A 12,919-nucleotide genomic window follows, 5' to 3' on the forward strand; every position below is an offset into this window, starting at 1 on the left:
CAACCAGTACAGCCACCATACTATGAAACCATCTGTGCTCAGATCATAATGATACAATGTCCCTGTTTAAGACAATAAAGATGTCGCTATATAATTCATGCGGGTCCGTGTCAGAACCAGATCATATAGTTGGGGAACAAATTACCTGTAATCCTACATTATTAATTACTTCCACTGAAAAAAACCTCCTTGTTAACTACACAGTCGGAAAGTAAAACGAACAGGAAGTGTCTGTGGCTCTTTTGACAACTGTTCTTTGAAATATTTCATTTCTGAAATGAATGGTATGTCACACATACCCATAATATATAACTTCCATCCGTCCATCCATTTTCTAACCCTTTCTCCAACTCATCTCAGCAAGCGACGGGGGCACGTCGCCAGTCCATCGCAGATAAATAACGTTTACATGCAGTACAGCAGTTTGTAGATTGAATCCTAATCGTCAGGATCCACTCCCGTCTTACTCAATTCACAATAACTCCTATTACCGTTACAAAGGACATTCCTGGCACGACGTAAGAGCTTTCTCTCGTTTCAGTTCATCAAATTTTACTTTCAGAAACAGATAAGAAACGGTTTAGGGGTACTGATGAAGCTGGACACATGGCAGTTCCTTACATTTTCATTCTGACTGTAGTCTTGTTTTAATGTTACGCTGGAAGCAACAGGACAGAGTAATGAAACAGGGACCAAAAAAAACGGACATAGTAAATTATACAGCATCGATTGCCGTAATTTTAACTTGACTCCTCTCTCGACAGTAACGTTTCTCCCGGCGTACGCTCCTTAAAGATAACGATCCGCTACTGGATTCTAGGTCTGTCTCTTTCTGCCCATATTTATTGAGCTTTCACCCTTCCCTCATCAGAAAGCTGTCCCAACGGTGTTCCTTTTCGGGGTCTCAAGCTTCAAGGAGGTACATTTTGCTTGTTATTAACTAGAAAAACGAGTGACGCTGGGGACCGTTACTTTCATCCGACTCCTTCTCCGTGTAAAGACAGATCTGAGCACCGCTGTTTCTCCATCATCCTGATGAAGTAGAAACGCTTGTTTGTGACATTTTTTTTTGTCATCGCCCGCCTTCGAAGCTCCCATTTAAAATGCCAACCACTGCTAACTAACCCATTGAGTTGTCCTTGTTGTTTTTGTTTTACAAAGTTTTCACGGAGCAGGACGGTTAACGTTAACTGAGGGGAGCGCGGGGAGGGGGGGGACCTCTGTGGCTGTTCGTTGTTTTTTTGTTTTTTTTAAAAAAAAAAAGCCTGGAGCCTCAGAGAATTTTGTAACAGTACCCGTAAGGTTCAGGTGACAACAATTATGGAACCCGAAACCGCTCAATTGTACCGCCGCTGTGTCTTTCATGGCGGCGCCAGCGCCGGGGTGTGTGAAGCGGGTGGGGGAGACGCTGAACTCCCCCCCCTCCCTCCCTCCCGCCATTTCTACACACGCACAGGCAAGGACGGCGTCTCGAGCCCGGGCCGGCCGCGCGCCCCTGCTGCTCGCGCCTCTTTCGCAACGGTCGCCTTTAGGGGAAAAAAAAAAAAAGAGAGAGAGAGACCACTTCCTCTGTAGCCACCGACACCGACACCGGGCAGCCCGCCCCTCAAAACCAACCCCACACCCGCGATGGAGAAGAAAGGCGGCCAACCCCCGGGGGACCGTTCCGGCAGGGACTCGCGGGGCCCGAGCAAGAAGTCCGCCGGCCGCGCCGCGGAAGCCGACGCCAAGCTGGGCCCGCTGCCGCCATCGCCATCGCCATCGCCGCAGCACCACCAGCAGGACGTCGCCGTCTCCGTCGCCGCGCCGGGGAGCCAGGCGGAGGCGGCGGAGGAGGAGGAGCAGCAGCAGCAGCCGGCCCCGGCCCCGGCGGGCTGCTCCTGCCCGGGCCTGAAGGCGCTCTTCCTGCCCAAGCTGAACAAGCACTCCCTGTACGTGTACGGCAGCGAGGGCGCGCTGGAGCGGGAGTGCGCCCGGCAGCAGGAGAGCGGCGTGTGCGTGATCCACCCCTTCAGCCCGCTCAGGTAACCCGCCCGCCCGCCGGCGTGTGCGTGATCCGCCCCTTCAGCCCGCTCAGGTAACCCGCCCGCCCGCCGGCGTGTGCGTGATCCACCCCTTCAGCCCGCTCAGGTAACCCGCCCGCCCGCCGGCGTGTGCGTGATCCGCCCCTTCAGCCCGCTCAGGTAACCCGCCCGCCCGCCGGCGTGTGCGTGATCCGCCCCTTCAGCCCGCTCAGGTAACCCGCCCGCCGGCGTGTGCGTGATCCACCCCTTCAGCCCGCTCAGGTAACCCGCCCGCCGGCGTGTGCGTGATCCGCCCCTTCAGCCCGCTCAGGTAACCCGCCCGCCCGCCGGCGTGTGCGTGATCCACCCCTTCAGCCCGCTCAGGTAACCCGCCCGCCGGCGTGTGCGTGATCCGCCCCTTCAGCCCGCTCAGGTAACCCGCCCGCCGGCGTGTGCGTGATCCGCCCCCTCAGCCCGCTCAGGTAACCCGCCCGCCCGCCGGCGTGTGCGTGATCCGCCCCTTCAGCCCGCTCAGGTAACCCGCCCGCCCGCCGGCGTGTGCGTGATCCGCCCCTTCAGCCCGCTCAGGTAACCCGCCCGCCCGCCGGCGTGTGCGTGATCCACCCCTTCAGCCCGCTCAGGTAACCCGCCCGCCCGCCGGCGTGTGCGTGATCCACCCCCTCAGCCCGCTCAGGTAACCCGCCCGCCCGCCGGCGTGTGCGTGATCCGCCCCCTCAGCCCGCTCAGGTAACCCGCCCGCCCGCCGGCGTGTGCGTGATCCGCCCCCTCAGCCCGCTCAGGTAACCCGCCCGCCCGCCGGCGTGTGCGTGATCCGCCCCTTCAGCCCGCTCAGGTAACCCGCCCGCCCGCCGGCGTGTGCGTGATCCGCCCCTTCAGCCCGCTCAGGTAACCCGCCCGCCCGCCGGCGTGTGCGTGATCCACCCCTTCAGCCCGCTCAGGTAACCCGCCCGCCCGCCGGCGTGTGCGTGATCCGCCCCTTCAGCCCGCTCAGGTAACCCGCCCGCCCGCCGGCGTGTGCGTGATCCGCCCCCTCAGCCCGCTCAGGTAACCCGCCCGCCCGCCGGCGTGTGCGTGATCCGCCCCCTCAGCCCGCTCAGGTAACCCGCCCGCCCGCCGGCGTGTGCGTGATCCACCCCTTCAGCCCGCTCAGGTAACCCGCCCGCCCGCCGGCGTGTGCGTGATCCGCCCCCTCAGCCCGCTCAGGTAACCCGCCCGCCCGCCGGCGTGTGCGTGATCCGCCCCTTCAGCCCGCTCAGGTAACCCGCCCGCCCGCCGGCGTGTGCGTGATCCACCCCTTCAGCCCGCTCAGGTAACCCGCCCGCCGGCGTGTGCGTGATCCGCCCCTTCAGCCCGCTCAGGTAACCCGCCCGCCGGCGTGTGCGTGATCCGCCCCTTCAGCCCGCTCAGGTAACCCGCCCGCCCGCCGGCGTGTGCGTGATCCGCCCCTTCAGCCCGCTCAGGTAACCCGCCGGCGTGTGCGTGATCCGCCCCTTCAGCCCGCTCAGGTAACCCGCCCGCCCGCCGGCGTGTGCGTGATCCACCCCTTCAGCCCGCTCAGGTAACCCGCCCGCCCGCCGGCGTGTGCGTGATCCACCCCTTCAGCCCGCTCAGGTAACCCGCCCGCCCGCCGGCGTGTGCGTGATCCGCCCCTTCAGCCCGCTCAGGTAACCCGCCCGCCCGCCGGCGTGTGCGTGATCCACCCCTTCAGCCCGCTCAGGTAACCCGCCCGCCCGCCGGCGTGTGCGTGATCCGCCCCCTCAGCCCGCTCAGGTAACCCGCCCGCCCGCCGGCGTGTGCGTGATCCGCCCCTTCAGCCCGCTCAGGTAACCCGCCCGCCCGCCGGCGTGTGCGTGATCCACCCCTTCAGCCCGCTCAGGTAACCCGCCCGCCCGCCGGCGTGTGCGTGATCCGCCCCTTCAGCCCGCTCAGGTAACCCGCCCGCCCGCCGGCGTGTGCTGAGGCCTCAGTCCAAGGCCGAGCAACAACAGGACAACCGCCCTTTCCTGCGGTTCTCCTCCATTTTCGCCTGAAAATAGTTTTAAGCCACTTTGAGAACGTGGGCGCGGTTTGTTGTTTTCATTTGAAAATGATTTAAGCGGTATTTCCAGTCTCCTGAGGTACAACACTCCAGTTAACAGTTCCAGTAAGCTAAACCTCTGTGGAGGATATTCTTTCCTTTTGGGCTACTCGCTCAGAACAGTTTGCTTGTCTTTCGCCTTCCCTGACCTGCCTCCTCCTGAGCTGGTCTTTCCTCTTTGTGGGGATTTGTTTTTCCCGTTTTAGCGCTCATTCTTAACCACATCTCCAGATTTTCCTAAAGATCAGCCTAGAGAATATTTGTTCCATACCTTTATCTTCTTCCATCCAAGGGAATTCATTCTCCTCGGCAGTCATTGCATTCAGCTGAACAGAATTATGTTGGGAGCAGTTTTTGTCCGGTTTCGAATGATTGAGCACAATTAGAAAACAATTATCCAGCCAATGAAGAGACACACTCTCTTCTGTCTGTAATACAATTTCAACAGTTGCTGAAGTAAGCTTTAAGTGTGGTTTGAAACTGGCACTTATCAGTTGCTTTTATCTGATTACATTTTTTGTATTTGCTTTACAGAAATTACTATATCATGGTAATGGTGGTCATGACTTTCTTAAACCTGATCGCAATCCCAATAGGAATTGCTTTTCTAGACGGCAGTGCAAGCTCGCAGGGCTTTGATGCCTTTAACCTGGCTTCAGACACCATTTTTATACTTGATATTGGAGTAAACTTCCGGATGGGTGTTATCACAGACGATAGTGAGGTAAGAGGATCTTCTACGTGTGTAACATACACTGTCCATGTGTAACAGGCCTTGTTAAGGTTCAGCCTTGGTAACTGTGATATATACAGCTGTATGTGCTCATACTGGAGTCTGGAGGCTCGCTAGACTGGCGTTCAACTCCCTGTAGCTTTGAGTGCGCTGAGAGGATTTGACATCCCTCTGGATGAGATACTAGTGCATCACAAGCTGCCTCCAGTACCACAGGTACTGTGGGATGGTCTGGAACAGTTGAGGTAATATATCCTGGACGACTGTCTACAGCATGGGCTTGAACTTACAACCTTTCAGTAAAGAGTACAGAACTCTAATCACTGCTCTGTCACGGTCAGGATGTCCTGTGGGGTCCTTTCTCCTTCTTCTCATACAGCTTGAACAAGTACTGTCTATCTTCTGGTTTCTACGTCCAAGGTCATCCTACACGTCATCCCAGGTTGTCCCACAGATATTCAACAGGGCTCGCGCCCGGTGAGCAGGGCATACGATGGCATGACTCTCACACTCTCCCCTCACAAAAAAAGTTGATATTGCATAAGAATCATGGGAACATGCAGTGTCCTGCTAGAATGTTGTCACGTCAGGATGAGCCTGTAGGAAGAGCAGTAAATGAAGTCTCAGGTCTGGATCAATATAACATCATGCAGTAGACCATTCAGTAGCCTGTTGTAAACATCAATTAGCATAGAATTCTGCATGTCTGCATTACTTTCTCTCGGTGATATCTGGCTGGGTGTTCTGTACAAATACTTGATTCATCACTAAAGTCCACTTAAGATGTAGCTCCAGCATACCGATGGCATAAAAGCATTGTTCTTCTTTTTTATTCTTACCAGGCTTGACATTCAGTAGGTTAAAATATCTCGTCACTTGAGCCCAATCAACCTTCTCACTAAGAGGTGAATTAGTGGTAATGCAACAAAGTCACTGAAATATACCTCAGTCAATCATTCATGATCAATTAATCATAATAACACCGAAGCATTTAATCAGTACCAAAGTCCATATACTTAATTTTTCTAAAAGAATATATTTTCTTGAGCATAAAATCACTATAGGATTGTTTCTTCATAAAAAGAAAAAATATTCAGTGAAATGAGCACAACAATATCAAATGTTTGCATGTGTTGCAATATGTTTGAATTATCTTGCATAAATAAATAATTTTGAATGAATTTTGTTTCATTTTAATTTTATTTTTAATCATTAATTTAATCTATACAACTATTACACTCTTAGAAGCATGATTAATGTGCTGCTGGTATTTGTCATTTGTAGGTGGTTATACTAAATCCGAAGGAAATCCGTAACCATTACCTTAAAACATGGTTTGCCCTGGACTTGATTTCTGCCTTTCCCATTGACTATCTTGCACTCATCATAGAGGTAATGTATTTTTTTGTGTTATGCATGGCAATACTGTATACATTGAGATTTCATGATGAAAGAAAAAATAAAAAGAACATATTTTTTTCATCTGCTAGAAAATAGAACACCAAAGCGACACCACTTCGTATTCTGCTTCGAAACTGGTGCGGATCATCATGTTTGCCAGAATCTTCAGTCTGGTTCGACTGCTCCGTGTGTCCCGGCTCATGAGGTTCTTTAATGAATGGGAAAGAGTAAGTGCAGGAGTTGTTGTTGAACACCTAGTTGGTTTCATATTAGTGCCTGTTTACTCACATTTGTGTGCCTGTTCTTCTGTTTGGTAGGTTTCCAATGCAAACATGGAAGCAGTACGTCTGTTCATCCGGATTATATGTCTGTTTTCCATGATCCTGCTTCTGTGCCACTGGAATGGCTGCATACAGTTCTTCATTCCTGTTTTACAGAATTTTCCTAAAGACTGCTGGGTTGTCAAAGAGAACCTCACGGTATGGACTACAAGACTGAAGTAATTGCAGTATATTTCTAACAACTTGCAAAAACCCAAACATATAAGTTTTCTCTCTTTGTATGAAAGGCTGCATAAATACATTATGTAATAAGTTCTATCCCAGTCAAAAATGACCCTGGTGGGTTTAATTGGTGTACTGTAATACCATGCTCAGATTCATCATGATCCTAGCATCACACCACCTGTCTGTAGTCATTCCTAGTCTGCAGGATATTTGGCTGCTCTTGTGCAAATGAGGTCAAACACTAAGGTACAGCATGTATGACAGACATAATACTAGATGACATTTACTGCCAGATCATTGAGGTCTCCTGCCATCGCCTGTCATAATGGTAAGAGTTGTTCGAGACTAGCAGCAATCTGGATGTACAGACACCTACTCCATGGAAGCAACTGTTTGTTGCCGACATTCTTATGAAGGAAAGGTTGATGTAACTCTCTGTGATTGCAAACAAATCCCCTGGAAACTATGTGGTTTGTTTCTTATGGGCAGCCGAGTAATGCAAAGAAAACCTGTCATTTAGAGTATGATTGTGCTGCACAACACAAGTCACACACTGCCAGCTCATGAGCTTTTATGGTATTAGGGGTGTACGGCGTCGGTGCAGCTTGTACCTCTTGGTCTCTCAAAAAGCTTGTGTGTCGTAGGATACATGGAACTGGTGCTGAAGCTTGGTAAGCAGGTCATTCTTTTCTCCAGGAGCTTAACATGTTTCTGCCATGTGAGATTCAGCATGTTGGTGTATGATGATGATGCTGATTATTAAAATGCATTACCATCAGAGCGCAATCATTGTGTGCAAGATGAAGAAATTGAAATAGATTTGAACATTTTAATTTTCATATTCTTTGGCTATAACATTAACATTAAATAGATTTGCTATGTTATCTGTTAACTAATAATTGTGTCCTATTTACAAGTATATGGTATGAATAATAGTGTTTTGACAAGGGGTCTAAGGAACCCAAGACTACTTAAAAACAAAGGAAAACATTTCACCCCACATCTTGTAGTCTGTAAAACCAGCGCTCATGCAATTATTAGTAGCATTGCTTATTGACTTAGATTTGTGAATGTGTTTAAATTGGGATCCCTGTTGGGACGTGTTTCCATCAGCCAGTAAATGTTGTTTAACCTTGCAGTAAGTGAATAATGACAAAAGCAGAGAAAAAGGAGATGTGAATATTGGGTTAAACTCCAAAAAATGAAATCCAGCAGATGCGTCTCTGTTTCTCTCTTGTGATTTCCAGAATGCTTCTTGGGTAGAGCAGTACTCCTTTGGAGTCTTTCGTGCTCTTTCACACATGATCGGGATATCGTATGGTTCAGTTGACCCGCCAACAGGTGAAACAGACCCATTTCTTCACGATACGAGCTATGTCAATTTCTCTCCTTCACCTGCAGACAAATTAATGTTTTCCATACACTAAAATCTATGTAAGAGTCAGATTAAAAATTAACGGAAACAAATCATTAATGTTTTGAATAACATTGAAACCATGATGTAGCAAGTAGCACGTTTTTCATCACGGGAAATACATCTGCTGTAAATCATAACCAAATCAAGTTGTATATAAACAGATATTTTATAGGCAAAAATTGTATATTAATTTTTAACTGTATATTGCAATGTTATAGAATTAATCAATTTGTTAATATGAAAGCATTAGAAGACAAATTACATGATACATTTCACACATCCACTGCCTTAGGAGGGGCATTAGAGTAAGTCTTTTCTGGAGGATGTTTAATTGTTGTTTCATCTTGCAGGTGAAGGTGAGCTCTGGGTAGTCATGACAAGCATGGTTTCAGGAGCTCTGATGTACACCATGATGGTAGCCAATGTGGCAGCAATGATGACAAATGTTGATGCACCATCAAAAGCCTATAGAAATAGGGTATGTTTAAGTATTTAATTATCGTGCATCTTCATAGGTCGTATTTGTGATATCACTGCTGAAGAAAAACTGAAGTACTGGGAGGAGTTTGTATGTTTTCCCCTTTGTTGTGTGGGTTTCCTCTGTGTGCTCCAGTTTAGTCCCACATTCTAGTAGGTTAATTGGCCCTGGTGTGAGTGTGTGTGCGTGTTTGTGTCCAAGCGTCCTCCCTGAGATGGACTTGGTGTACCCTGCCTTGCTCTCCCTGCTTGCTGGGATAGGCTCTAGCAGCCCCACTAACCTACAGTATACTGGATAAAGGGGCTAGTGAATGAGATGGAGCCAGGTTTAAATACCTATTATTAAGTTTGTGTTACTATTCAGTTTGTATGTAATATTTCTATCAGTATCTGACTGATATATAATATACCTGTATACTTGTATACCATGTTATCGGTGAATTTCACATTCCACAGTTTAACTACCTAGAAGATTACATGACCTATAGAAAGCTGCCCAGGGATCTACGAACTCGGGTCTCTAATTATTACCAGGCCCGACACCAAGGAAAGTGGTTTGATGAGTCAGAAATTCTGAATCTTGTCTCTAAATCCTTGAGAGAGGTATGGCCGCATGTTTCATTGTAATTTTAATGGCTGAATTAGACAATTACATTATTCTATTAAGTGTTTAAAAATAATAGAATGAAGGAAACTGTCACAAACGAGAGTAGACTATCTGGCCCATCTTGCTTCAGTAATGTTAAAATATGTCAGATGCAAAAGGCACTTACCATGCCTTTGTGGTCAGTTTGATTTTTATTGTACATTACTATTCTAATTTTATCAAGCTTTAAAGTAAAATGAATGTTTAGTATAGCATGTAATTCAGATGAGGCTGGAGTGAGGAGCTGGGTCAATAGGCAGGCTGAAAAGGAACAAGCAGAGCTTAATTCAGCCTGGAAAAAACAAAGGGCTTTAGGGCTACAACATTGTGTATTTCTCTTACTTCTTCTTTTCAACATGGAATTAAACTTTATGTACATTACACGCCTCATACTATGCAAAGAATAATTTTTCATTACAGCTTCCTAGGTAAGTTTTCAGCCCCCATCCCTTTTTTCACACTTTAAACTCTTACACATTCACCTTCACAGAGTCCCCCCAAGAAAGAAAGATAATGGTAAACCATAAATTAAGTTAAATTTTAATTAAAAATTAAAATTCATCCCCCTAAGTCAATACTTTGTGAACCACCTCTGGCAGCTATTGCAGCCAGTAATTCTTTTGGATAAGGATCTATTAACGTGCAAACCTAGATGAAGCAGTATTTGCAAATTACTCAAGCTGGGTCAGGTTAGCTGGGGAGCTGAATGCACAGCGAGTTTGAGGTCTTGCCACAGATTTACGATGGGGTTAAGGTCGGGACTCTTGACTGACTCACTCAGGGACATTTACTGTATTTATTTCATTTGAAGCCACTCCACTATTGCTCTTGCAGTGTGCTTTGGATTATTTGTCCTGTTGCAAGGCAGACTTCCTTCCCAGTTTGAGCTTTTTGGCAGAGGGTAGCAGGTTTTTGTCCAGGATTTGTCTATCTCATTTATTGGACCACTTGCTAAAAGTAGCTTGCTTTTACACGACTAGCCAGCCATTTCAGGGAAAATATCAGAGCAGTGAGCATAAATCTACCCCAGTCAACAGTTCATTTTATCTCTCCTGACCATGATTACTCTGAAATTTCTGTCCTTTCACAGTGATTCGAATTCTCCTACTCTCTAGAATACCAGAAGTCAAGATAATCCTTAAACTAGTTTCACACCTTCCCCAAACTCTCAATAATCAAATAATTCCTTTCTAAATCTCTCCATTCACATAATAAAATATTTCTGCCTTCCACACTTACCTAGGACTATGTCTCCTGGTTTTCCATTTCTCTGAACAACCTTTCTCCCTTTTCCCTACCTGTTCCCACATTCTTTCTCCTTTCTCTCTTCATTCTCAAATTCCTGCCCTCTCCTGCACCCCACCCCAAACCTGAAGTGTTCCACACTCATATTTTTCTGTTTTTCTTCTTTCTTTTGAGTTTTCAGTGTCTCTTCTTGTTATATACACATGCTTGTCATAAACGTGTTAAAGGATAGTACCTATCCAACTACATCAATGAACATTTCTCAAATGTCATATATTGCATGAGAAAAAGTATTTATAAATGTAACTGTATTTCTTGTACATTTCATCACAGAGCTCTCTTTATTAGGGACTCATTATTTGCATTCATGTCTAATGTTTCCAGTTAATATTAAATAACCAAATAACCACTTTATTTCAAATTATTATAAAAGGATATATAGCCATCATTTATGCAAGTGGCTTATGTGCAGTACAAACATAATCATCCAAGTAGTGTGATGCTATCCAGATACACTTTCATAACAACTTGTCATAGTACTTCACAGATGGTAAAAAGCAGCCTATTGCTAGTATAATAGTATAATTGCCACAAGCTTAGATTTACAGAGATGGAGACATTTCTGACATTTTTAAATTCATGTTTTCATGACGTACAGGAGATTCTAAACATCCTGTGTGCAGATCTCCTGAACAGTGTACCAATTTTCAAGAATCGGGACATAAATTTCATCAATGCTGTGCTCCTGAGACTGAAGTATGAAGTATTCCAGGAAGGGGATATTATCATACGTCAGAATGCTCCTGGAGACCGTATGTTCTTCATTGGGCATGGAAAAGTCCTTGTAGAAACGCCAACATTCAAGAAAGAGCTGATTGATGGGGATCATTTTGGAGGTAGGCATTTAAAGAACTTTTAATAATGAGATGAAAATTAGACTGTGGGGTTTACTTTGATTTGGTTTACGAATGAATAGTAGTTGCTGAATATTTTAAACTGTCTATCATTTTATGTTAAAGCACATGTTTGAAAGGAAAGCATAAAAGCATACGTGATATACATATAATTCCATAGTATTTCAGCATATTTGGACTTTTCTGTAATCAATACATCAGAGCCTTTTCTTATATAGTTTTGAGTATATAAAACATGATTTTTACTGATTACTGAAATAAATTAAAAAAACTATCTAAAGCGCAAGACTGATTTTGTGGTCAATGACATGATGTCACTAATCCTATAACATTTCAGAAATATGCCTCCTTACCAAGTGCAAAAGGACTGCAACAGTGCAAGCCCTGAGTCTGTGTAAAGTCTTCTCCCTCTCCTCGGAGTGCTTCTGGAGGATCCTGCAGGGATTCCCGGAAATAAAAGAGGAACTGGAGAAGACTGCACGTGAGAGACTCCTGTATTTAAGAGGTGAGTTCACAAGATGGCAGGTACAGTATTTAACTCCTTATAGTGTTTCCAGAAAGGTATGCAGATCAGTGACCACTGTGATTCCCTAATACAGTACACTGTAAGAAGAATTGGTTGGGTTTAGGTGTGTTTGAAGTCTCAAGGCTTTTCTTGACTTGCTGTGTCAACAACAATGTCTTTGGTTTGGTGGGGTAACTGCAAATTATGAAAGTTTTTAGTGAGAAATTAGCCACCCCTCTATCAGACATCTGCTTCAGAAATGTGGAAATTTTAGGTTTGCAATGTGAACAAGAAGTGAATAATGAAAGTACAAGTTTCTGGAGGATTGCATGCATATACTGTCATCTGAATATCTTCCATGCCAGTAGCGAGAGTGGTTTTATTTTTCTTTAAAAAAAAAAACTTTTATTATAACATTTAAATGAAAGAGACATATTTCCAATATTTAATATAATTTATAGTGTGTTTCATTTGGTTATTGATCCTTTAAGTAAAAGCGGTTCTTTAGTTTTTCTAAACCAATCCATTTATGATAAAAAACATTCTGTACTTTTGCAATTATTATTTATTCTATTTAAGAGAACCTGTGTAAGCAGCACACCACATTGCTGGATTTTATTTATATCAAGAAACAAATGTATTTATTTGAATCAAAATGACATATTGTCTTATGATTCTTATCAATAAAAATATTAATGTTCTTTTCTTTCAGAATCCCAGATTAAACATGAACAGCAGGTTTTGCTCAAGGGTGTTACCAAAGATACAGCAGGGGAGACAAGTGTTTAAGAATGTGAAATGTTCATCAGTTTTCATGATGTGGAATAAAAATTGATTTCATTATTTGATTAAAAAATACAGTGAAAAAGAAATATACAGCAATATTTTTAACAGCCTACCTTCAAAGTTGTGCAGACAGTCTTTATATAACACATTCAGTTAAATTACCTTTTAAAATAAAAGTTTCATTTGAT

The 12,919-nt window shown here is 45.6% G+C and overlaps 1 protein-coding gene across 2 annotated transcripts; it reads left to right on the plus strand.

The window, feature by feature from the left end:
• Positions 1-1,254: 1,254 nt before the first annotated feature.
• On the plus strand, positions 1,255-12,918 carry LOC148675680 (potassium/sodium hyperpolarization-activated cyclic nucleotide-gated channel 1-like). 2 transcript variants are annotated; one of them, XM_088644993.1, is made up of 12 exons: positions 1,255-2,024; positions 4,636-4,825; positions 6,119-6,226; positions 6,325-6,462; positions 6,553-6,576; positions 6,673-6,714; positions 7,989-8,082; positions 8,509-8,636; positions 9,092-9,238; positions 11,185-11,422; positions 11,778-11,945; positions 12,658-12,918. In XM_088644993.1, exons 1-12 carry the CDS (start codon positions 1,630-1,632, stop codon positions 12,732-12,734), a joined length of 1,749 nt encoding a protein of 582 aa, XP_088501119.1. In that variant the 5' UTR covers positions 1,255-1,629; the 3' UTR covers positions 12,735-12,918. The 2 variants fall into 2 exon arrangements, with proteins under 2 accessions (XP_088501119.1, XP_088501108.1); XM_088644982.1 differs by having other exon boundaries at positions 1,262-2,024; positions 6,553-6,714.
• The last annotated feature ends 1 nt before the right edge of the window (position 12,919 follows it).

Source organism: Lepisosteus platostomus, chromosome 2, assembly GCF_059453375.1.
Source record: "Lepisosteus platostomus isolate fLepPlt1 chromosome 2, fLepPlt1.hap1, whole genome shotgun sequence".
Taxonomy (NCBI): Eukaryota; Metazoa; Chordata; class Actinopteri; order Semionotiformes; family Lepisosteidae; genus Lepisosteus; species Lepisosteus platostomus.